The sequence below is a fragment of the Hippoglossus stenolepis genome, chromosome 14 (genome assembly GCF_022539355.2).
Source record: "Hippoglossus stenolepis isolate QCI-W04-F060 chromosome 14, HSTE1.2, whole genome shotgun sequence".
NCBI lineage: Eukaryota > Metazoa > Chordata > Actinopteri > Pleuronectiformes > Pleuronectidae > Hippoglossus > Hippoglossus stenolepis.
The window spans coordinates 27,645,013-27,670,801 of record NC_061496.1 but is presented as its reverse complement, the minus strand read 5'-3'; the positions used below and the strand labels follow the sequence as shown (position 1 = coordinate 27,670,801).

Here is a 25,789-nt window from a genome sequence, read left to right as displayed (position 1 = left end):
GGGGTATAAAAGTGTGTTGATGTGTTCACAGCCACAGAAAGAAATCTGAAATGAGTGAAACTGGGGGAGGTTCACCTCCTGCAACATATTCACAGCCAAAACTGTTACCCAAATAATAAGGGAAGGCCCATAATGGACACTGCAAATGATCTGTGATCACATAAAAACCCTCTTTTATGTTGAGAACACTGAAATGGCCAGAGAACACAACACATGCATCCAAAAGTTTATTCAGAGTAAAACACACAGCACTGTGGGGGTTAAACTTTTCCTTTCTGAGGCCTTTGTCATTTACAATGATTCATATACACAGCTGAATGCAGCTTTCACCAAGAAAAATCTGGCCGAGCAAAAGAAGCGTTTAACCTCCTCTTAGCTTCCAAGAACTAGTTTTTCTTTACACACAGGGTTTAAGAGCCAGGTTATTGTGACAGTGATCTGTTTAAGAATATGTAAACTCACCAGTGGCTGATTCTACATTTTACCTCTCAACACGGAAGTCTTTACAGTTACTGCACATAGACACTTGGACACAAGACGATTATATTCACTCAAAAACAAACAGACTAAGAAAAGCAAAGACGCTTGATCCAACAGCTCAGCTGCTTACATGGAGCAGTAACTTACGCTTCAGAGTTTGCTACACAAAAAGTAGTTAGCTAATGACTCTGATGCCAGGACTATGATGAGAAGTTACTTGATTAAGAGAGTTACTGGTGGACCGATTGGGAGACACTATATTAATGAATGATGTGGTTATAAGTTGTTCATAAATATCTATGATTTTACTTTCTGACCACTGTCTTTCCTGACTGACTGTGAGCCTACCACTAACTCATGCATGCCTTACATTGGGCGGCTGTGGCTGAGGGGTAGAGCGGTCGTCCTCCAACCTGAAGGTCGGCAGTTTGATCCCCAGTCTTCCCCATCTGCATGCCGAAGTGTCCTTGGGCAAGATGCTGAACCCTGAATTGCCCCTCATAGAACAACAAAGTGCTGCTAATAGATGCACTGTATGAATGTGTGTGTGAATGGGTGAATGTAAAACTGTACTGTAAAGAGCTTTGAGTGGTCATCAAGACTAGAAAAGCTCTATATAAATACAGACCATTTACCATTTACATTCAAAATGAAACTAAACAACAAGTGATGCTCACATGGACCAGATAGAGACAAATTCTCATGACAGAAATTTACAAATTAATTTTGTTTGTGATAAAAGAAGATGATTTAAAATAGGACATCCCCTATGGCTGTATGCCTGTCCGGTCACCATCAGGGTAAAGGAAAGAACAGTTGATGCAAAATTTGTCACTTTCCAAGAGAAATGGACAAACATATATATTTTTTTTTTTTTGAAGTAAAAGACAACCTAATGTGTGCAATTTATGGGGACTTTATGGGGATGGTGAGGGGGGTCACCACAGTTATTTAGGAATCATTCTCTGGGGAGATCCACATCAAAATATGTCTTTGTGAGTAGAAGTCTAGATTCTATCCTACACAAAAGCATGTGAGATGGTTGTAATGACGGATCAATGGTCATATGATCTGATCAGCATTACCAACCTGTTGCCAGCTGGCCGAAGAATGAAAATGAAAAAGGTTCCTAGCCACTCCTGTTCTAACTTCAACAGTAACACTATTCTTAATGTGTCTTTGTGTAGGTGAAGTGTGACCAGTATTGGCCCAGTCGAGGCACAGAGACATATGGGATGATTCGGGTGACCATGTTGGACACTGTGGAGCTGGCTACCTACAGCGTACGCACATTTGCCCTTTATAAGGTGAGAACTTTTTATATTTTATGGAGTATGACTTTGTTCTGTTCAGCAAAGGAAGACCAGAGGTCTGAGAGAGCACTAAAGCACCTTGGTACATCTATCTTCTGTCTACTAATACCAGAAATCTCTGTCTTTCTGTGTGTTTGTGGCTCGCATATTTCGAGAACCCTTCATCCTATCACCTTCGCACTTTTCATGTGTATTGTTGAGGCCCCAAGGAAGAACAGTGTCAAATTTGGTTTAATGTTGGCATGCATGCCTTAAAAGGCGTTTTGCGGATGGAATTGAACACGTCCTGTTATATGTCCTCAGATAACCTACAACAATGGTCAGCAACTGGTGGCCCATGGTCCAAAACTGGCCCACCAGCAATAATGTCTTTCCCACCACATGATTTTGATAATTTGATTGTTGTAATGTTACCATATTGGACTGACGCAGACGTTAATGATATCACGGTTGCTGTTATCCATCGTGGCAACAAAATTCATACAATCTCTTCATCTTTAGCAATTTGTCTGTCTAAGTAAAATCACAACATGCATTTGTTGCTAGAATGCTTCATATCAAGCACAATTACAGAGATTTTATTTTGAAAAGTTTTGAAGTTGGGTCTGCAGTTTGTGTTGATTGTTAAACAGACCTCTGACCTATGTTCAAACATATATAAAAGAATCATGATTGATCATGGATGAACATCAGCTTCATTGCAGATAAACCCTGTAGGATTAACACAACGTTTTCAAGCCTAACTATGCACTATGGACTGTTATACTGCTGCAAGAGGTTTCTAGTATCAGGCTGCAATGATAAAATGGGCTTTTAAATGAATCACTGTGAGAGAACAAAGCAGTCTCCTCTGCTGTCATCTAACTCAACACTGCTCTCACACACAAACCACACAATCACTCAGCTCCTTCCATTAACATTCTGTAATGTCTGAATGACAAACAGTATCTGTACCAGACATGTGAAGCCCGCAGTCTAAGAAGATTTGCACTTGAATGGAGAAAAAGTGGGGACTTTGGCTTGAATAGAAATGACTGTAGCTATACTGTAGATATGACTAAGAGTTGATAGGACTGTACAAGTGTAGTAATTCATAAAGGACTGTTGGAGTAGTGTTCTGTTTAGGGTTTGGAGGGCTGTTCAGAATGCATTTGTGATGTATAGTAAACCTGTGTGTGTGTGTGTGTGTGTGTGTGTGTGTGTGTGTGTGTGTGTGTGTGTGTGTGTGTGTGTGTGTGTGTGTGTGTGTGTGTGCGTGTGTGTGTGTGTGTTTGTACGTGCGTGTGCTTGAACAGAATGGCTCAAGTGAGAAGAGAGACGTCAGACAGTTCCAGTTCATGGCATGGCCTGACCATGGAGTGCCTGAGTATCCCACTCCAACGCTGGCCTTTCTTCGCAGAGTCAGGGCCTGTAACCCTCCAGACGCTGGACCAATGGTGGTTCACTGCAGGTAAATGTTTTTCATATCAACACAAAGGCCGTTAATATGCTTCAAACAAAGTGTGTGTCGGAGCATCAAACATGAAATCCCATTTCCTGTGGCATCCAGGGGTTTGTTCTGAAACCCTGACTGGTCACTTGTGTGGAGGTAAGAAACTAGATGTCGTGCTGTGATTTGTATAACTGATTGCAACACCATTTATCAGAAGGACTGCATGTTGGGTGCTCAGGGGTTCGCTTACAGGTCGTTTTTGAGCACTAATGTTAACATTATACTTTGAGGTCAGCAAATCAAAAGAATATTATCAACGTCAAAAGGTGAATAGAAGATTTACCATACTGCCAAAACAGGCTGCTTTGATGATCAACTCAACTTTCTTCTTGTTGTTTGACAGTTCTATAAGTAGTGAGCTCTCTTGAGCTGCATGTGTTATGCAAAGCGTGTTAGCCAGTACCCATTCATTTATTAACAACCTTTTTTGAAAGTTTTGTAGACTTTTGAACACCTAAACTAGAATGTAAAGCACATACTTTTGCCATGGCCAAACAATCCTGCACATGTCTGTCTAGATCTTATATAAGAAGAAGAAAAGTAAGTTGTCTTATATACTACACCAAACTTTCCAAACTGCTCCAACTCAATCAATATGCCTGTTTGTTTCACATCAAGTTCTGAACAATACTTTACCAAGATAAAAATGCTTAGGAGTGATAAATAAAATCCTGGCTCTGTCCTTTGAACCAGAAACACCAAAACGTTATGAGTTTGTCCCTTACCTATGACCCATCACTCCTCAATGGACATAGGTAACAACCAATCAGAGCATTGGAATTGGGTAAAGTACCAGAAAGCAATTGTCTGGAAGCACTTAACCGCAGTGTGTATTATATTTGGTTGAGGGTTCTTTGTTCTTCTTCCAGTTTAATGCTGTCATGATACCTGATTCAACCTGGTTTTGGAAAACAAAAATGCACACAAAGAATACAAGTATCTCACAATGAAAAAGCGGTGCCATACACGTAGAAGACACAGACAAAGATGTCAACAGAGCTTGTGGTGATAAGGGCCGATGCCGGTGTCAATGTGCAGTTAACAAATACATGTGATCTCCACAATGTCATTTATACATTACACTCTGCCTCTGCATGCTGCACCACTCCTCACCTGAACGCTCCAGAGATCTCTATGTTGTTGTGAACGCATCTGAGCAGAGAATCTCCTGATGCGTTCTTCATGTGTGAAAGGCCAACTGGGAAGAAAGTCCGGACCCAGCACTCTGCGGACATTCTTAGGAGTTAATGTCTGAAAACGGCTTGTGGGAGGTCTGATCTCAAAGCAAATAATTGCGTCATGTGTTTTGTAAAAATATTGCTAGTGGAGGATTTATTTTGTTCATCAGGGTTTATTTGCATTCAAACAGCCAATGTGTATAACATAGGCTGTTTATAGTTAGCAATGTGTACAACAAAAATGCGCTGAGTGTCTTTGAATCTCTGTTGGTCCTGATGCTCAGCCTATAACTAAGCTCAGCTATAATTCACTGATGAGCACATGTTCTTTGCTCATACTGAGACTTTTTCAACTTGCAGTGTAAACCCCATTCCAATCTGCCTTCCACAGACTTCAGATACTTCTAGAGTCCGCCTCTAAATATCAGTAACAAGTGCAGAAGAGTCACAACGTCAGCAAGGAATATTTACATCTGTTTTGAAGCAATGTCTATCTTTGTGTTACTATCTATCTAACAGTAGCCAGAGTAAGTTACTGGTCATGCCAATGTGAGGACAGCAGTTGTGTTGGAATTAATTGCTAAGTATTCTGGTTTATGTTGCTAATTAGCGGCACGTGATGGTTAGGACTGTCACCCCACAGCAAGAAGGTTGGGTTCAAGAAGGTTTAAGTTTTTCTCGAACGTGATATCTTAAGATCAGCTTGAGGGAATGTTTTAAAATTTGATACAAACATTTACTTGGACTCAAAGATGAACTGATGAGATTTTGGTGCCTGGAGGTCAAAAGTCAAAGCACAGGAACATAACTTTCCTATGAATGTGATAAATCAGGACTGCCCATAGGGAATTTCATTGCATCTGGCATACCTGTGACCTCTCAAAACACATGTTTTACCTTGTACATGTAATATCTCAGGAACACCTCATGGGAATTATTTCAAATTTGATACACATGTTCACTTGGACTCACACATTAATTGATTCGATTTTGGGTGTCAAAGGGCGAGGTCACAGTGGCCTCATAAAACATGTTTTTGCCCTCTTGAATGTAATACCTCCAGACTGTCTTGAGGGAATTTCTTCAACTTTTTATCACTTGTCACTTTGACTCAAAGATGAAGTGATTACATTTCAGTGGTCAAAGGTAAAGGTCACAGTGACCTTATATGAATCTGGAAAACAAATTATGTTGAGGGAAACTGCACTAGTTGGTTAGAGGCGTACAACTGCAAACAGCAGTGCAGTATTTGTAGATATTTGTAAGGTGAACTTTTTCTCTGTCAAAAGTTGCTGTCTTGCTTTAACTAATGTTCATTCTTCTGCTTGAAATACTTTGATGAGTAAGGATTAGATTGAAATTTCTTTCTGTGCTCTGTCAGTGCTGGTGTCGGGCGGACAGGCTGCCTCATTGTGATTGAAGCCATGCTGGAGAGGATGAAACATGAGAAGTCCGTGGACATTTATGGTCATGTAACGTGTATGCGAGCTCAGAGGAACTACATGGTGCAGACAGAGGAGCAGTACATATTCATCCACGAGGCCCTGCTAGAGGCTGCAATATGTGGCAATACAGAAGTCCCTGCACGCAGCCTCTATGCCCACATCCAGAAGCTCACCCACACCCCCCCTGGAGAGACCGTCACCACCATGGAACTGGAGTTCAAGGTACCTTTTGCTTGTCATTGTATTTTTCATTCAACAGCTATTATTCTGTCTGTGCCATGGTGTGTGAAAGTATAAGAAAAGATCTGATCTTAGAACAGGTGTCATTTGAATGTGACCTGTAGCAGTAACTGGGGAGACAAGTGACAAAATGTTGTTGAAATAACATCATTATGAACTTTTCTGTCATCACTTTGTCTAAAGTTTTTGTACACAAATCACAAAAGTCAGAAAGTGAGAGCAGGAAATGCCTCTTCATGTTTTGGTTTGATGGTTTTGTTGACTCGGTGACCATCACCTTCTGTCAAAACGTCATTATGCTATCTTAATACATGTTGCTAACCTGATACTCAGTAGCCTTGCCAGCATTAGAGAAATCTTGGGTATGATTTTGAATGGTCTTTTGAGAGCAGACATTTCAACTTGTCTTACCAGGCTAGGCATTAGTGGTAAAACTAAACTTATCAGAAACATCAAAAGTTGAACAAATTAAAAAAAGAAATCATCTTTTAGGAAAAATGTAGTTGCCTTGTACTTAGATTTTTTGTGTGGTCAGTGTCCCATCTGCTAACATGGAATGGGTGAAGTGAGTGAAGAAACCAAGTAATAATTAAATATAAGAATGATATACACCCAAGGTCTATGCAATAACATCCATTTTGACCACTTTTTAATGTCAGTGTCCGTGAAGTATTCAACATCATGAAAGTGCGCTATGAAGTGGTGGGGGTGCCTGTTTGACTGCATTACGTAGTGGAAGCTAGGGAAGATGAGGGATTTCCATCTTCAGCCTGTGTAACAGAGATGAATTCTGTGAGAGCTTAACCTCTGAGCTCCAGATGACAGGAGGAGAGGCAAAGACTGTAAGCGTGATGAAGAGAGGGATGTCTGACAGCCTGAAGATACGCTCCTACTGGGTTAGGTTGTCGGGGGAGAGGCTGCAGCACTCCACTATCCCAGACTGCTTGCTATGCAATTATTAGGCCACTGTGTATTTCTTTCACAACCACTTGCATCTTGACACTTGCCCTTGCAAAGCAGAGTCATCACATTAGAAACAATAAAGAAAAACACACTCAGTTGGGATTCAAAAAGTTTTCTTCTCCTTAGTGAGTCATGCTTTTTGTAGCAGCTTGTCTACTCCATCTCACGGTAAATATGAGTGGATTTGTTCTGACTTGTATTCACAATGAGTTTTAACACACCACAGCATCAGGCGTGTTTTTGATGTCAGAGAAAAAAGAAAATCAACTTACAGTGCATCATTTTCATGCATCAATAAGTGTCAACACCCTGTGCCCTTTAACAACCTTGTTCACCCACTGATTGTATTAGCACTTTAAATTAGCTGAGGCAGATAGCAGAGACTGATCAGGTGTCTGCTGAACATCAGAGACAGATGCATCTTCCGCTCTGTCTCCTCAGAAACTGGCCAACTCAAAAGCACATACCTCAAGATTCATCAGTGCCAACCTACCGTGTAACAAGTTCAAGACCCGCCTGGTGAACATCATGCCTTTTGAGTCCACCCGCGTCTGCCTACAGCCAATAAGAGGGGTGGAGGGCTCAGACTACATCAACGCCAGCTTCATCGATGGATACAAGTGAGTAGTATTAGTATTTTATAAAGGTGAGCTAAAAGAAATGTGAACCACAATGCAGAATGGGAAACACTGGGCCACACAGAGGTGACGGTATATAGGGCAACTGTCTGTGGATGGTTGAACTACTGCAAAACAGAATGTGTTGAGCAGCTCCAGCACTAATGAGTGAAGAGGGGAACCTGTTCTCTGGCAGCTGACACAGTCCAGGGTTTCACTGCCTCCAATCCTTTTGGATCAATCTATCAGTTGTCAAATACAAATTGGTCTCATTGCAGGCCTGTTAACTTTCCCCTTGCTTTCTCTCGTCTTAACATGCGGTTTAGAAAAGATGACAAGCCATAGAAATGAACTGATGACTCCAGTGTTTCTACTTTTTCACTCAAGAGGTGTCAATGTATCCCTTTGTGTCATTTAATCAGTGGAAATATTACAGATACAGGTAAAATGTACATATTTTTCTTTGAAGGAGTAGTTCAACATTTGTAATTACAGTAATTATCTTTATTATTTAGAAGGATAGAGGAAGAGGAAACAAAGTGTTAATTACAGATCTGGAGTCAGAACGTTGTTCGTGCTTAGTATAAAGACCGAATGATTAATACACATTTGGGGCTTTTGTTGGGACAACCAGGACTTGAACACACACACTGTTATGTCTCCACATGTGGATCTGTTTGGAAAAAGAAAAATCATTCACAGCAAATTAATGTATGTGTATATTCTTCATGTGTGTGCATTAACATACTTGTGTGACAGCTCAATAGAGAGTCTGGCTGATTTGCCAACACGTACTGGGCATCAGCTCTGATATTGGTCTGTGTCAGAGAAAGAGCCAATCACTTACCTCTCAAAGAAGCATATCTTTTTTTTTTTTTAAACACTAATTAGATGATTGAAAGTAAAAAGCAGCATATTTTTGCCTTCACAGAGTACTTGACCTTTATTGTTAAAACAGAATTGGATAGACTTGTGAAACTGTATTCCCAAGTTTGATTCATGCCTAAAGAAGGTTCAGGCCAGAGGAGTGAACAGGGATTTGCATTTTGCAGCTTTTTCAGTTCAGACTAAAATGAGTTCCTCTGAAGACCTCATGCTGTCACTTCTGTTTCACAGACAAAGGAGGAGATGAATTCATTTTAATTCATCTGAATCCTGATGTGTAAAATCTAGCAAAGTAATGAATCAGGACTTCCACTTTTAAGTCCCCTGGGCACCCCCACCTAAGGGAGAATGGAGAAGGAGGCAGGGGTGTCCTGTAATTCCTCACAACCTCCTCTAGCAGTAATTAAAAGAGGGTGATTCTGGGAATGGCAGCACTCTCTGAGCTCTGCCTTTAAAGTGCACAGTGAGGATTAGGACAGATTAAGGTGAGGGGGAGAGACATGATAATGATGATCAGTGGAGGTGTCCAGTGACCTCTCAGTGTATCAACTGGAGTCAACCCAGTGCCTGTCCATGATGATGCAAAATAGAAAGTGTGACTGCAGCCTTCGACCAGTTTATCATTACCTCTACATAAGAGGAGGATTAAATAGAATGGACTCCCTGCTTAAACAATGTATTATCTTTTATAGCTCTCTCTAATGGCTCCCTATAGAGGAGCCTATTAAAATGTGCAACTGTGACACTGTTGATTGTTTTTTACGTGACTAAAGGAATATTTTTTCATTATTCACTCATCTATGAACATGTGTGTATTATTCTTCTTTGGTCTGGCTATTGTTCCAATTGGTTATTTCTTTATACGAATGATGTAAAGCATCAATTGGTGATCAGGCTGAAAGTGAGTGCATCTGAAATGTGGCTTTCAGTCCTTCAGGAAAACTGTGTTCACGCAGCTACAGTAAGTATAGTGGGTCAGAGTTGAAGTAAGAACTTTCTGGAAGAGATGCCTAATGACTCGTACTGCTCCGGAGGGAAAAGCCCTTTTCACAGACACATATAAGACAGATATGTCCTTTAATCTGACTTTTATCTTCCTTTTCAGTATGATACTGTATATATTTTTTATTATATCGGAACATTAGCTGGTTAAAACTGGTTGATGTTTTGGGGTTGTATTAGCAGCTGCACTATTTGTTGGCTTGATTGCACAGAGGTCACAAATGATGTCTTTCTCATATTCAACCTTCCACATCTGAACTTAAACAAACTTAAGCAGGATCAGCTGCTGTTGACATTCCACAGTGCTTAGGCACAAGTAACAGAACAACCAGGTGCTGCAGCTCCAATAACATACAGCAGCGTTCGCTTGTTGTTTTATGAACTGTTCAAATAACATCCATAGGACAGGGGCTGACAGACAAACAACAGGGCCTCCAGTCATCCCCAGCAAACACAAATCACGAGCATTTCAGGTAACTTCAGATACTGAGGCACACAGGTTTGAGAGAATAACCTGAGCCATGTGCTGCATGGCTCAACACTGCCACCTAGTGGTAGTGTCCTGTGCATTCTCCAGTGGATAGCCCAGAGCTCAGTTGAACAGCTGGGATGGCATCTGTCCTTTAACAGTGCTGTTAAAAAGGTTCTGTGCCAAAGCAAACCAAATAAAATATCAGTGCAACAGCTAACTCATCAAATCTATTGTTGAGGTTGCATACAATTTAATTATAAACACCTGATAGCTGCATTCAACAGTTATGGTATGTCATTGAAGCTATTTAAAGGGATGTGGCGTACAGTAAATCCTGCTTAACTGCTTGTGCTTGTGTGTTTGTTGTTGTGAAATGACAACAAATGCAACCAAACAGAATATTTCTGTGAACACATGTCACACAGACAGTCTCCAGTTGTGCTGGACAGACAATGTCTGGACCGGATTCTCTTGTCCTGGAGAAAACAGCTTTTGAAAGACATTAGTTAAAAAAATTAAGTTTTGGGATAATTTATGACATAGGCATCATTATTCATCTGCCATAACCTGTATTTTTGTTACAGTATAATGTCAGGCTGCAACCACCACTTGGGCTGAAAAGGAAGAAAGCTGAAATTGAATCCAAATAGGAGCAGTGCTGCTGAATCCTGAGGAGTAATCACAGACTGTCTCTGTTCCAATTTGCAGGCAGCAGAAAGCATACATGGCCACCCAGGGCCCGTTAGCTGAGACCACAGAGGACTTTTGGAGAATGTTGTGGGAACACAACTCCACCATTGTAGTGATGCTCACCAAGCTCCGTGAGATGGGACGGGTAAAACATCACAGTCACACCTTATATCATGTCATTGAGTGTGAGCCAGTATCACATCAAATTGAATAAAATTGAAGCCTGAAATCTTATCAACACATTAAATGTACTGGTTTTAAAAATTTCATTATTTTCTTGCATTCGCCATTTTTGGCTTTTGTGTGCACGTACACTTTTACTATGAATACTCAAAGCATTACAGTACAGTTTAACCATTCACCCGGTCACACAAACACATTCATACAGTGCATCTATGGGCAGCACTTTTCTCCTATGAGGGGTTCAATATCTTCCCTAAGGACACTTCAGCATGCAGATGGGGAAGACCCTTACCGTCCATAAATGAGGCCAAAAGACCTGCATCATTTTTTGCAGACACATTTTGATCTTTTGAGAGCTGTAATGCTGAGCTTACTGACAAAAACATTGCATTTTCTGTGATTTCATAATAATATATATAATTAAAGTCAACATTTGCCAGATAAATGCTTAAATGTAAAACTGCAGCAATGGGGATGGTGGTTTGCATTAGCACTAACTCAACGAATTTATCTGGACCATATAGGCTGAGTCCTTATTGTTACCTTATTCAGAAATAGATTGTGACTTTTATGACATTTAATGACATTGACATTCACTTAAATCAAAATCTTTGACACTGCCCCTAGACACTTGATACTTGATTAAATTTATATATAATTATACCTTTTATAATAAATGTATACTAAATTCACAAAACATACACAAACACACACACAAACACACACACAAACACACACACACACACACACACACACACACACACAACACAGTTTCCTGCTGTTCACAGTGATTGGTCCATCTTGTCCAAACTGCTCCTTAGTTTTATGGACCTGGCCTATAAATAAGAGGCATATGTGAAAATTGGCTATACAAATACAATTTTATTGATGATTGATATAATGAGCATGTTGTCACACAAATATGCTCAATTCATCATTCCTGAATGTATCTGCACATATTATTACATACATTTGCAGTATACAAAGTCCTTCATCAATATGTATGGAAGAGAAAGCAGCAGCAAAGACAGATATTAGTACTTCATCCATCACTCCATGTCCATCATGTCAGCAGTCACATTAAGCCAAGTAGTGTCAGAGCACCACAATCCACCATCTGCTTGTCATTTTATATTAATGCAGGAAAGAGATGAGAGCCCACCACATCAGTCCAGTTTCTGTGCTGCTCTTAGTATATCATGTATTTTTATCATGAGCTATAGCAAGGCTTTCTGCCATGTGTATGTACTGTACATCTCATTAAAGCAGGTAGTTCAGACCACATTCTCCAATACATATTCCTTTTCCTATTTACATACAGTATGTAAATATCACATTTACTGCACAACTATCTCACTTACTCATAGTTGGACTAAGCAAAATGGAAATCTGGCCTGGGGCCCCAAGCGAAGAGGGGCTCTAAAAACACCCAGTTTAAAGTATTTCAAAATTAAATTTAAAGACAAATAATGACATAAATACAGGACACGTAATGAATGTGACTGCTGCGACAGTGTGCATACGCAATGACACCGAGTTTGGGGCCCCAACAGCTTATTTTTACAGGTAAATCTAAACGTGCCCTCACTTCGCAAATTGTTCTTATGTCCCTGAACAACTGTTGGTTGCACAACATGAATCTGTTGCCTTGTCTTACAATCTTCTTTTATGTCCTGCTTAAATGCACCATGTCGTGATTTGTCTTCTCTGTTCATTCTTCAGGAAAAGTGCCATCAGTACTGGCCTGCTGAGCGTTCTGCGCGCTACCAGTACTTTGTTGTGGACCCCATGGCTGAGTACAACATGCCTCAGTACATCCTGAGAGAGTTCAAAGTCACAGACGCCAGGGTAAGTTCACCTCAGGAAGGCTTTGTTGTTGTTTCATCAGGCGCTTTCAGAAATTTGGCTTCAGCTTAGCTAACTTGGCCACTGAGGCCATTATTTTATAACGTGCTAGCAGAGTGACACTTTCATTGCATGCCAAGGTTCCTTTTTCCTTCTGTGTATTTAGCATGTTGTCATTTGGGCTGTGTGTTTACCACACATGTGTTGATGCTGTACAATAGGCCTCCCTGCACACATTTAAAGCAGAAATCTGCCACTTTGTCCTGTGTACCTGCATGTACTTCAGGGCTTGACATAAACCACTGCTTCATGAAAACACAGTCTTCCTTCTTTGTTATGAAACTGATGTAGTGGTCGAAATGTTGATGTGAAAGTTAAACTCCAATCGGGTTCACCACATATATCCAGAATAAACGGGACAGAGGCTGACAGCTCCAAAAATAGACAATTTATTAATTTCTGAGATATGATTTAAAAATTCTTATTAAACAGTACCAATTGTGAATGAGAGCAACACAGTAGCAAGGTTGGAAATGTGCAACATATGGAGTACTGACAGCTCACTTCATATAAATAGCAAATATGAAAAGGGGAAAAGTTAAAGGCTCTGGACCCAAAGTCTCTTGCGGGAAACAATCACTGCACAATTTAATAATCCTAACACAGGTGCATTTGCAAAAGTGGATTATCCCTGCAAGCGTTATTATACCATAAACCAATAGAGGAGGGTCTGTAATTTACAGAGCCAATAAGTCACAAATCTGAAGGCAGCCCCTTCATTCATTAAAATAGGACGGAGACCCACGCCATCCTTATTGTCTTGACGACAAGTGAATTATCGTTCCCACTCGTTTGTGTGTACACGCTGACTAGAGGAGATTACTGCGTGCCTATAGGGCGATGCTGATACTGTCTCACACACAAAAACACACACCCACACACCCACACACCCACAGCTGTGCTCTGGGCTCCCAACAAACACTTGGCGTCCACACCTGCTGCCCCCACAACACACTACACTTCCTTACAGGACCAGCAGTGGAGAGAGAGAGAGAGAGAGAGAGAGAGGGAGAGTGCTACCACTGGTGTCCCTAAATAATCTCCCCCCGCTCCCCGTGTCCTATAGGCATCGCCCTTCTTTCAGTGAAATTAGAGCTGTGATCTTTCATCAACCATGACATATAAACATAAATGAATAAAATAAATGAATTGAATAAATAAAAGAAAATATTTATTTGAAATCTATGGAAGAAATTATATTCAGACTGCTAAAATTATCCTGTTTTAGCTACAGTCATCTGAGAATTTTATTTAGAATCAATCCCATTACACTGAGGAGGTTCACAACTGCTGCGCACAGCAGAGATGATGAACTCCATCAAATATGAAGTTTGAAAGGTAGTCTGCACTTTAAAGCTCTCATGTGCAAATGTCAACCTCTAGTGGTGGCCTCACACAAAGCATGAATATTTGCATGTAGATGTGTTCAGGCCAGGACTTTAATCATAGATCTGAAGTTTGGTGCAGATTGGATAATGTACACTGAAGTTACAACAACTTCCTCTTTCATGGCAAAACCTACAAATTAGACACCACGGAGAAAAACTCACGAAGAGTTCAACTTTTCATCATCAGGTTTAAAGATTGCACCCAGCAAATTTGAAGTGGGTTGAAGTACGATGTGTGTGAATCGCAAAAAAATACCACTTAATTCAAAATGGCTAACTTCCTTTACTAAAACTTTCAGTAGTGGCTGCACATTGGGGCACTATTGAACCAATAGGGCACACAGCATGCGTGAAAACCATTTCACACATAAATTCATTGTACATCTGAATTTTGTGTTACTCAAATATGCAATTGATTGGGAGGATAAAAAAGATCTCTTACTTAGATAAACCAGAATTATCAACGTAAGGCATGATTAGCATTTAGCCAATTAAAAAAACCCTGATGAGGCTCAAAACAACAAACACACTACAACAATTTTTAATATTTGTTAAAAGCAGCCATATTAACATTAAAGTTGTTTACATAGGGGAATCTATATTTTGAATGGAAGTTAGATGGAGACCACAGACTTCAAAGCTGACGACTTGAAGGTAAATAAGAGACATTATGACATCATCAAGGTGTTATTCTTGCTGAAAGATCAGATCCAGGTCATACAAACATCTCACAGTTGTGTAGTGGAATGCAAAGCTAACTGGAATAACACATTACATAAAGGAGAATGTGGAGGGATGAGAAAATTTAAGCAATTATAGGTGGAAGGATATTACAATGTATTTTTTCGTAACAGTAGCAAATAAGGAATATACCAAAGATATTATAATTTACTTTGGTTAACTTACAGGATACAAGACATATATAATTAAACTACTTTTTCACTTTGAGACAGTACAATACAGTCTTCATAACAAAGAGGGCCATAAAAAGATCAACGCTGAAGAATGAATGTCAAAGGTTCACTGCACATTTTAGGGCAGGTTTTATGTAGTTCCATGAATCTAGTGTCTCCTTGGATCCAAGGTTTGGTTATTTCTTGTATAATAGGCAGTGAGGAGCGTTGGAAAGGTAAATGCAAAAAAAATGTAATGGTTTTGTTATTTTCCTGTCAATTTTATTTGAAAATACAGAATATGATGTGAAATTGTACCCGCTATATCGTATGTGACAATTAAAACACTGGTCTGGAGGTGAAAGAAAAAATCTCCAGTCTGAATTATTAAAATGATGGTTAACAGTAAAGTAAAACTTTATTACCCTCACACTGGTCTCTGCCTCATCTAACAGGAGGGGGCTGTAGAGTTGTGTTTGAGTTACTTACAGTGTCTGTGTCCTGTATGTTTGTCAGGATGGGCAGTCGAGGACCATCAGACAGTTCCAGTTCACTGACTGGCCAGAGCAAGGAGTGCCAAAAACTGGGGAGGGATTCATTGACTTTATAGGCCAGGTCCATAAAACTAAGGAGCAGTTTGGACAAGACGGACCAATTACTGTTCACTGCAGGTAACTGTGTGTGTGTGTGTGTGTGTGTGTGTGTGTGTGTGTGTGTGTGTGTGTGTGTGTGTGTGTGTGTGTGTGTGTGTGTGTGTGTGTGTGTGATTGAGAGAGGGACAGAGAGCGACAGGAGTGAATTTTTGTAGGCATGAACAAGAATGAACATGAGCAGATTTTTTTTTTGTTATTGTTTATTACAATCATCGATTCCCAGCACAAAATAAAAACAAAGTAAAAATTCACTATTGCTATTATTATCAATTGTGCATGTATTTCTATGTGTCAGGCTTTCTAAAATCCATCTCCTTATTCCATATCCCTTGTGTTTTGCGTTCATTCTTTTCAAATAGCACTGCAGTTCTTTTGGAGGGTGTTTGACAACAGGAACAAATATATTCTGATTCAGTGCAAAGCAGCTATTGATGTCATTGACTGTCAGACTCCTGTTCTCATGTTGACCTATCCTTCAGATACACATCTTATAGTGAATGTGTGTGACACTTTAAATTAGGTTGACTTACTCACCATTAGCTAGTTTCTTGTTAACATGCATATTAGTAGCATATTTATTCTTTATTAGTAATTAAAAAGGACTTGTGAATATTGTATGATGTGTGCAGCCCTTTAGATTTGGTTAAAACTCTTACAGCTGACTTTTGGATGCCTGATTGTATTTGTATTAAGTCCTGTTAAAAGTCCATTGCAGTAGTCAAATTTACTGGAGATAAAAGCATGAATATAATCGTTTAATTAAATGTTTTCTTTTAGGTGAGAGGCAACCCTGAGTCGCTCATCTTTACTCCCAAACACAATTACTTTTACTCCAACTTTCAAGTCTGTGTAAAAGGATCTTGTGAGCTACTGTGTCAAATGCAGCAGATAAGTGGAGGAGCATCAGGATAGATGACATTTTCCATGCATCTGGAAAGATTCAGGAAACTCTTCACATTTTATTGTGAGGCAGGACATGTATATTCAGATATATGAGATATTCTGTACCACTTTTTCTTGTGCTATCTATGATCACTTAAAAAAAACAACAACATTGATCTGACAGGTTAGTGTCAAAAATCTTTTTAATCTACACTTTGGGGATCACTAAATCTAGTGTGTGGCCATGGTTGTGTTGGCTTGGCAATATGTTGAGTTAAATCCAAAGAGTTTAGAAGAGTTTACAGGAGGTGTCATCAATATGCAGATTAAAATCACCATGATGATCCTGTCATGGTTAATTAAACATAGTGACAGCAGCTCAGACAATTCTGATAGTATATAGTCCCTGCCTTCCAAATATGATTTTATCCATTTTATTCTTAAAAACCAACCCAGTTTACGAGTATATGTAAATGTTAAATGTGATCCACAGTGTCAAAGGCTGCACTTACAATTAGAACTAAAATTGATGATCTAAATATGCTTTGCTCAGTTTGAGCCTACTGAGGTAGTAGAACCACATAAATAGACCTTAACCCGGCTAAATAATTATGGTCTGTTCTTATCAAACAATTGTTTTGACAGTTGTTTTCTTTACCCTTTATATTTAAATACTTTGTATTTACATCGTGAGCGGGTCCTCTCTATGGAGGCTGGCATGTTTTTTACAGTAGTCCAAACTGCACAAACTAAACACTTTTGAGTTTTTATGAACTGAAGGCTACCACAGGTTCTCTTTCATGTTTGGAAGAGGGGTTAGGTGAGGGGTATTCAGCTGCAACACGCAACTTCACCACTAGATGTCACTAAATTCTACACACTGAACCTTTAACTAATTCACAAGTAGTTTCCGCAGCTCTTCCAGTCTACATGATGAAGTGTCCTTGGGCAAGACACTTAACCCTTAATTGCACAGAAAGTATCTGAATGATGTGTCATAGAAGCTCTGTGTGAATGTGTGTGAATCGGTGAATTGTATTTTAAAGTCCTTTGAGTGATCAATAAGACGAGAGAAGTGTTGTACAAATACACTGCATTTACCATCCTACAACTGAATAGGCATAGAACCGGTGCATTAGAGATAACCTCCATTATTTGCAACATGTAACCCATCACTTTAGAACATGCTCTGTTCATTGATGGCATGCTATGACTTTGATTTTTGATGAACTTGAAAAAGAACTAGTGAAGGTCCTGACCATTACCTGAACCTGGTTTAATCCAAATTGGATTAAAACTGCCTGAGATATTGCTGTGACAGAAAGACAGACAGAAAAACAGACAGATGTCACCAATTCCAATACACCCACCTGCTACCAGGAATAATAAGGGCTTCATAATGATAAATATGACAAATAAAAAGCTAAAATGTTTGCACAAAAAGTAGTCAATGGTGAATAAGTGTAATTTTCAATATCTTAATAGTACTACAGGGCTACAGTGCTACTGAACGTGCATCTTTGTAATAAAGGTCTAATAATGTGTGTCAATTAGTGCTGGTGTTGGGCGGACCGGTGTGTTCATCACCCTGAGCATCATCCTGGAGAGAATGAGGTACGAGGGAGTGGTCGACCTCTTCCAGACTGTCAAGATGCTCCGCACTCAGAGGCCAGCCATGGTGCAGACAGAGGTATGATATTCTGCTGCTGGACAGCACGAGAAACACAACTTAACAACAGATGCAAGAGAACGTTGTGTTAATAAAAAGTGTGTCAGAATCAGAATATCTCCCACTTACAATTTGACCAACATATTATTTTCTTATTAGGACCAGTACCAGCTGTGCTACCGGGCTGCTCTGGAGTATCTGGGAAGCTTTGATCACTATGCAACATAACCCCACCCAGAAGGAACTGGTGTCTCCTCTGAGCCATATTCACATCAGTCCCTTTGGCCTGATGTGGAGGTTACAGAGGACTGTGTGTGTGTGTGTGTGTGTGTGTGTGTGTGTGTGTGTGTGTGTGTGTGTGTGTGTGTGTGTGTGTGTGTGTGTGTGTGTGTGTGTGTGTGTGTGTGTGTGTGTGTGTGTGTGTGTGTGTGTGGGCATGAAACAGGGGAGGAGAAGAGAGGGAGCTGGACAACCCCCCCTGGACTGGTACCATGATTCTGCCACAGACCCAACACCAAAACCTCTCAGAATCCAACCCTGAATGACTTTTATCCATGCCTCATTCTCCTATCACTTCCTGATATCTGCCTCTTCCCAATAGCAAAAATATTTTTCTGCTATTATCATTTATATTCACTATTACTATGTTGTTATTAATATTTAGAAATTATTTTGTAATCACTTACACTGGTTATTATATGTCTTAATCTTTTTATTATTTTTGTTAGCACTAAGAACATGTATTTTCAAGATGCTCAAAGTTATTAACACTGGAGAGCGTATACTCACAGCTGCTAACGATTTTATTTTCTACCATAGATATGATAGTCTAATGTTATCATTACTCCATTGGCCCTGTTCAGAGGAAAATGTGTCTTTGAATTCCTGTCTTCACGTCACATCTATGATGATGGGGATAATTTGTCATAAACTCTTGACGATTCACAGCTGAACAACTGCTGGTAGAAATATTCGAATGACTTTCTCAGCTGTCTGAGATCTGGAGAAAATAGAAATGTGAAGCTGTGGCACAGCCCTTTTGTGAAAACAAAAGGGGTTAGGTTGACTTGACTCACTCTTCTTTGTGAGTCTTTGAGAAAAACGTGACACGTTGCATGAAAAACAGGAATTCCCAACACCTCAATTTATGACAAGATGTTTTCTTATGAGAACATTCAGTCACCATTCAAGGCTAAATCTAAATCACTGTGTTTTAGATGCTAAACCTTGATACATAAGGCTGACTCCATTCTACATATATTTTCATTTTTGTCAACTAATCCTAAAACACAACCATCAGTGTCGATCACCCCAACTTTCTGACGTCGAAAATGCTTTCTGTGGCTCTCTGCGCCAAGCTATTCCTATTGGGAAAATATATTTTTAAATTCTATATAGAGTTCAGTAATTTGCTGTAAAAGCTTGACATGGTTGAGAGAACAATTCATTTGTTGGAGACTATTTTCAAAAGCAAAGTAATTCACATTTGGTGCTGTAGTGAATATTTGAGGCTGCAGGGTGGGTAATGATGAGTGTGTTCAGTGTGTGTTCATGGTAATGAAAAACATCTCACCCAATGCTATAGTGTGTCTCACTAATAGTTTTTGGAAACAATGAGTGACATTTTTCACCAGTTCACTGTTGGTTTGAGTCAGGACTTGTTGACACATTCAGAATATCATCCAAATTTTCCTTAAAACAAATCCCCAATTTTGTTCGAAAAGATTGATGCCGCGAATCTGAGAATGTCCATGTTTTTAAAACCATTCCAGTTCTCAAATACAAAGTATTAACAGTGAGTTTAGAATAAATGAACAATTCAGCATCACTATTAGGTCATATGAAAATCTCACAATTTAAGTATGAAGGTCAAACTCAGCAATAATCACAATTATCTCAGCCAAACTGATTTTTATGGTTAGAAAACACTGTTTTACTAACATGCAGTCAGATTTTCTGGGCTTGTAATCAGTTCACAAAATGTCCAGATATTGTGTTACAGTTGAAATATACATTTCATGTTATATTACAGCTCTATTTTATCACTGTGTTGCAGAAAGACAAACAACTAACTTAATTGGTGGATCTCTGGCTTTACTGGATGAGATGACAAAGTCAGATGGTTTTGGATGAAGTGAAGTCATACAGAGGTCCTATCTGTTGTGTACATGATCTGTTTTCTATTTGTTAATAAAAAGCAGAAAAATGTCCTGAAAATGTTGTTAATAAAGTTGAATAACTGGGTTTGTAATATAAAGGTTCTCTTTCACTTCTTATCTCTGTGACAATGTGGTGTTACCTTTTAGTGAAACTCAGTGGACCTGTGGGCCTGTTTGCTTCTTCAAGGAAGATGTGACAGTAAAAAGAAGACAAAGCTGCATAATACATACATGCTCTCTCCCCCCTCCCCCTTTTGTTTTTCTTTTGTTGCCTTTTAAGATGGTATAAGATCATTTCAAGCTGAACAAATCCTAGTGAATTATCTACCAGCGTATCAGGATATTTCAAACTCTAGAATTAGTCATTGACTGTCAGAGAATCAATTTTATTAACTATTCCTGCAGGATGATTTATCATCCTACATCATTCCAACAAGACTCCTTTACAAGAGAAACATAACACATTTTTCTAATGAACGTGTTATTAGAGCCATGCTGTTTTGCGTAGTAAGATACTTTATTAAGGTAAAAGTAGGAAAACCCCATTGTATTTTTTTCTTAAGTCTATAAATAAACTAATGAAGAGCAGCAGTACAGTGGTGAAATTGCATGTTGCAGCTGAACACCCCTCACTTCACCCTCCCCTTCCAAACATGAAAGAGAACATGTGGATCCTTCAGTTGTCATAAAAACTCAAATGTTTTTAGTTTGTCCAGTCTAGGCTACTGTAAAAACCATGGAGGTCTCCTTAGAGAGCGCTGATTTCAATACAAAGTATTTCACCTAAATCTTACACACTGAACCTTTAAATGAAAATACTTGAGTGACTTGCAAGTCACTCAAAACTACAGTTTCATTCCGCCACTTGCTTTTCAGATTCAGGTACGATTAAATCGCTCCACCAGTGCATCACTTTGAGGGTGGAGCGTGGTTGTCTTGTTTACCCCCAACCTTTGGCAGATCTCACCAAGGACCTGGGACTCAAAAGTGTTTCTAGGCAGTGCATGATTCGCAGCAGTGCACATGTAGTTCCACATCACATCGACAGCCCGGCTAATAGAACTGTCCTTTTGAGGCTGTGGAGAGTCTTGAAATACCTTGAACTACCTGGAGAACATGGGGGCGAAGTCCATGGGGCACAAGAAGCTGCAAGATGTCGTTCCCTCGTCCGGGGGCCTGCTTCCGGTACATCACCCCATTATGGAGCTCTAAATTACCACATTGAGAGTGGTAGGCTTTCACCTCGGATCCCAGCACCGACACCTCTGGGTACTTGGGGCGCTGCCCTGTCTCCAACAAGCCTCTCACCAGTGCCAGGGCCACGTCTGTCTCCTGCTGTTGCCTTAGTGGTTCGATGGTAAAGGGGAGCCACCCCTCCTCTTTGCTGGTGGCCTGGACAGTTGCCATCAGTTTTATCTGACCTCACTCCTCCGCTGGCAGTAACGGCCGTGCCGAGGGTTATGGTTTTCCCCGACACGTCAACCCGAGCTCTCCAGTGGGTCATCAGGTCAAGGCCGATGATGCACGGGTCCTGGAACTTGGCAAGCCACAGCTCACTCTTCAACTCCTGGTCTCCAACCCAAACTGTCAGCAACTTCTTTGCCCCAACACCAGCCTTTTCTCATGTCACTGTCATCAGCTGGATGTGCGCCGGAGTCCATGTCACAGGAAGGGGCTCAGTGGTGTCTGGGAGCACGCCAGATCGCACAAGGGAAATGGTAGACCCTATGTCCACCAGCATCAGGCAGGGATGACCATCAAGTTGACAGGTCAGATAAAGTCCTTTGGTACGACCCAAGTGACCAACCACTGTGCATCGGCCTTGAAGAGGGGTCAGAGACTGGAGTGGTGGTTCCCCTACTACACCACTCTGCTGTCGTTTCCCTCCAACTGACTAATTCAGGGTTTTGGCGCGGGGGCTGGACAGTTGCGGGCAATGTGGCCAGGCTCATCACATCGATAACAGCGGTCGGTCATATGCTGTGGATGTCACCTGGAGGCTGGGGGCTGCTGCGGTTGAGGCCAGACTTGACAGACCTCCTCCCCCTTCAACATCACCGATGGTCATCCTGATGTGTGGTCGGGGAGGAGAGTCTCTAGGCTGGGTAGGCTGTGTGGATAGCATCCCTTCTGCCCGTTCAGACTCATGAAGGGCCTCGCCAAGAGATCGGGGCATGGCAAGGTGAACATGCTCGCACAACCTCTAAGGTGTCAGCCTCTGCAGGAAAGCATGAAGAGCCAACTCCTCTTGGAAAGTAGCATCGAATTGGGGGGAACCATGATGGGCATACAGCTGCACATCTGTGGCAAAAGCACCCAGGCCCTCTCCAACCTGACGGTGGCGGCTGGCCAGTTGCTCTCTGCTCTGATCGTTGTAGGGCCGCCGCCCGAATCGCCTCTGCAGAGCTGTGGTCAGGGCATGGAGGTCCTGCTGCGCTGCTGGGGTGAGATCATGCAGCACTTTCCTTCCAATGCCAGGGCTAAGTGTGTGGCAGCCTCTTCATTGCCCCAGCCGCTGTGTGATGCTGCTAGTCGAACTTGGGAGAGGTACGGTTCTAGCAGTGTCACCGCATTGTACTTGGGCAGCTTGGCTGGTGACTTAGGTGTAGCAACAGGGTGTGGCGGGCTTGGATTAATTATCCGCGGTGCAGGTTCATTAGCAGAAGCAGCATTTTTGTATTGTGATGGCTCACCATCGGTGGCAGGCAGCAGTGTGGGAGCAGTGGCAGTCCTCCCCTCCTCTAGAGTGCGATGGAGCCAGGTGCACTGGAAACATCAGGGTATGCAGGATAATGTCTGACTCTAGGTGAAGCCATCTGGGTCTATGCCAAGTTTTGAAGGAAGGAGAAGTTCTTCTCAATGGCCTCCTCTAATTCTCTGATTTCTTTATCCATCCCACTTCTGACACAAATGTGGCGAGTACATACTAGAATGGCAAGGCTTGCACAGAGAACTTTCTTCCAACATTTTACTTGTGTCCCATACACTGCACGATAGCTAGCTGGCTGAGTTATTTATGAACAGTGACTGGACCCCCTCACAGACACTACATCCCACAGTCCCGGTGGTTACAAAAGTGAACTCAAATGAACACACCACTACCAACCAACAAACACAAATACACAAAATCCACATGAAACAAGTATGAACATCAACCAAATATCATTCAAAACAGCTAAACATCACCAAAACACATAACAGTCCCATGAGCCCTTGCAACATGCTGTCCAATCAGAGCAACTGGCTCACCAGTATGACAAAGAAACTTTGGATAGAGTAAAATAAGAATTTCTGCCAGTTTGTTTAGTCTTTGACAGACTGGGCCTTTTCCCTTCATCATACGAACATTCATGTTCATACTTTTATGGCACATTTTAATAATCAAACAACATATCAGTGTGGACGGCAGATGCAAAAATTTAAGCCATGGGCAGCACCCGCCCACCCTCATAACTCACTGGCCACCCAGTCAACTTTGATTAAAATAAGTTTTGTAAATACAAAATTTGTAATAAGAATTTAAAATTCAATTCAAACCTCTGATTAAAATGGAACAATTGAAACTCGGTATATTAAAGAAAAGAAAGTAAATAAAAAGAAAGATAGAGAAAAGGAAAGCAATAAAACTGTGAATTGAGCATATAGGAGAGGAGAGCGCTGCCCCATTCCACCATTAATTCTACTAGTACAAAGTAAGAATGATTCAAATAAAATGAATAATGGTAAAATTAAAGAAAGAAAGTGTGTGGTAGTGCGGCCTCCCCTAGTTTTTTATTTTTAATAGTTTTCTTGTTTCTTTTTGACTGATTGTACCAGCCTTGGGTCGCCCCATACCCTTTGGGTCGGCCCATTGTGGACTTCATCACTTAAGATAAACCGCTCCCAGACCCTCAGGATGGGGCAAGGTCAATAGGGATGAGCGGTCAGCTGGTTGGTTGGGGATTGTTCGGTAGGAGGAGTAGGTTAATCCAGCCGTCCATCCCCTGCTGCCCATTCCTTCATGCACGGAAGAGCAAATAACTTGAGTTAATCATTTAATGCATTGAAATGAGGTTTAGCTTTTAAACATTAACATCTATGAATTAAATACTTACTTGACAGATCACGTTTTTTATCAGAAAATACAGGATTTTTGCTTCATTAGACATCCAGCATTATTCAGAACTAGTGCTAAACCTGCCCCTTTGGAATGGGCTGTTTGATTGGCCTGTAGTAATGCTCGGGAGCTGTTTCAAAGTCATTCCTTGTCATTATTGAGCCCTCCTCAAACTGTTCTAATATACAGTCACTTTCTTTATTGTTTCCGTGTGTGACGTTGTGTATAGAGCTTTTTGTATAGTCTATGGTAAAGAGAGAAGTTAAACAACTTTACACCCATCCTATCTGGTTTATCTGAAATGAACATTTTATAGTTAATGTTTTTTCATAAAATGAAATTTAATTAGCTTTAAATGGTCTGTAAATGGTTTGTATTTATATAGCGCTGTTCTATTCTTGATTACCACTGAAAGACCTTTACAGTAGAGTTTTGCTCTGCATCTATGTGCAGCACTTGCTCTATCACACTGGGGTTCAGTGTCTAGCCGAGGGACACTTCAGGATGTGGAACGGGAAAGACTGATATTGAACAGCAGACTTTTTGATTAGTGGACAACCCGCTTTGCCTGAGCCAAAGTCGCCCCTTTATTATTGTTAACTTACGGAACTGAAGTCATTCTTAATACACTGCAGTTACAATGACAAAATGAACGTTATGCTTTTACTTTGAGGGCAAATTGCCATAGAAGAAAATTATATTATGTATGTTTCTCCATGATGGAGATCAGAAACCGCGACACCCGTTAACGTTTGTGTCAGTTCGATACTACTGAGTCATTTTGTTTAGTGTGTGAAGCTGAAAAAGATGAAGGATTCATGAGATATGTGTTCCACATACAGACAGACAGACTCAAGAGTTGTTAATTATTTAGCTGTAAGTAGGGTCAGTTTGGACAAATATTATTTTCCTTATTTTCTTAGCCATTCATCAATGTTTTCTTTTCATCTGATTAGAGAACAATGGTGCTGATAAAGGCTTACAAAAAGCTTGCTGTACTTTGCACATTCAATACATTGCAGCCTTATTTCTTATACTGTGTAAGAATGCACCAAGAGCTGTTGGCTTTGTCACTATGTGCTTCACTTCCTAGAGTCTGTAAGATGCGAGGTAGAGCCTTCAGCTACCAGAGTTATAGACAGTCAATACAACGGAGGCCCTGAAGTCCCAAAAGATTATATTTT

At 40.6% G+C, this 25,789-nt stretch overlaps 1 protein-coding gene across 1 annotated transcript in view; it reads left to right on the top strand.

Annotated features, from left to right (window-relative positions):
- Positions 1-20,607, top strand: part of ptprfa (protein tyrosine phosphatase receptor type Fa) — a 186,420-nt gene extending 165,813 nt beyond the window's left edge. Inside the window, exons 25-33 of the mRNA XM_035177244.2 lie at positions 1,668-1,787; positions 3,089-3,243; positions 5,845-6,130; positions 7,553-7,731; positions 10,796-10,922; positions 12,683-12,808; positions 15,663-15,817; positions 18,236-18,371; positions 18,510-20,607. Of these exons, the coding sequence (XP_035033135.2) occupies positions 1,668-1,787; positions 3,089-3,243; positions 5,845-6,130; positions 7,553-7,731; positions 10,796-10,922; positions 12,683-12,808; positions 15,663-15,817; positions 18,236-18,371; positions 18,510-18,578 (1,353 nt within the window). The 3' untranslated portion in view covers positions 18,579-20,607. The remainder of the gene's footprint in view (positions 1-1,667; positions 1,788-3,088; positions 3,244-5,844; positions 6,131-7,552; positions 7,732-10,795; positions 10,923-12,682; positions 12,809-15,662; positions 15,818-18,235; positions 18,372-18,509) is intronic.
- Positions 20,608-25,789: the final 5,182 nt, after the last annotated feature.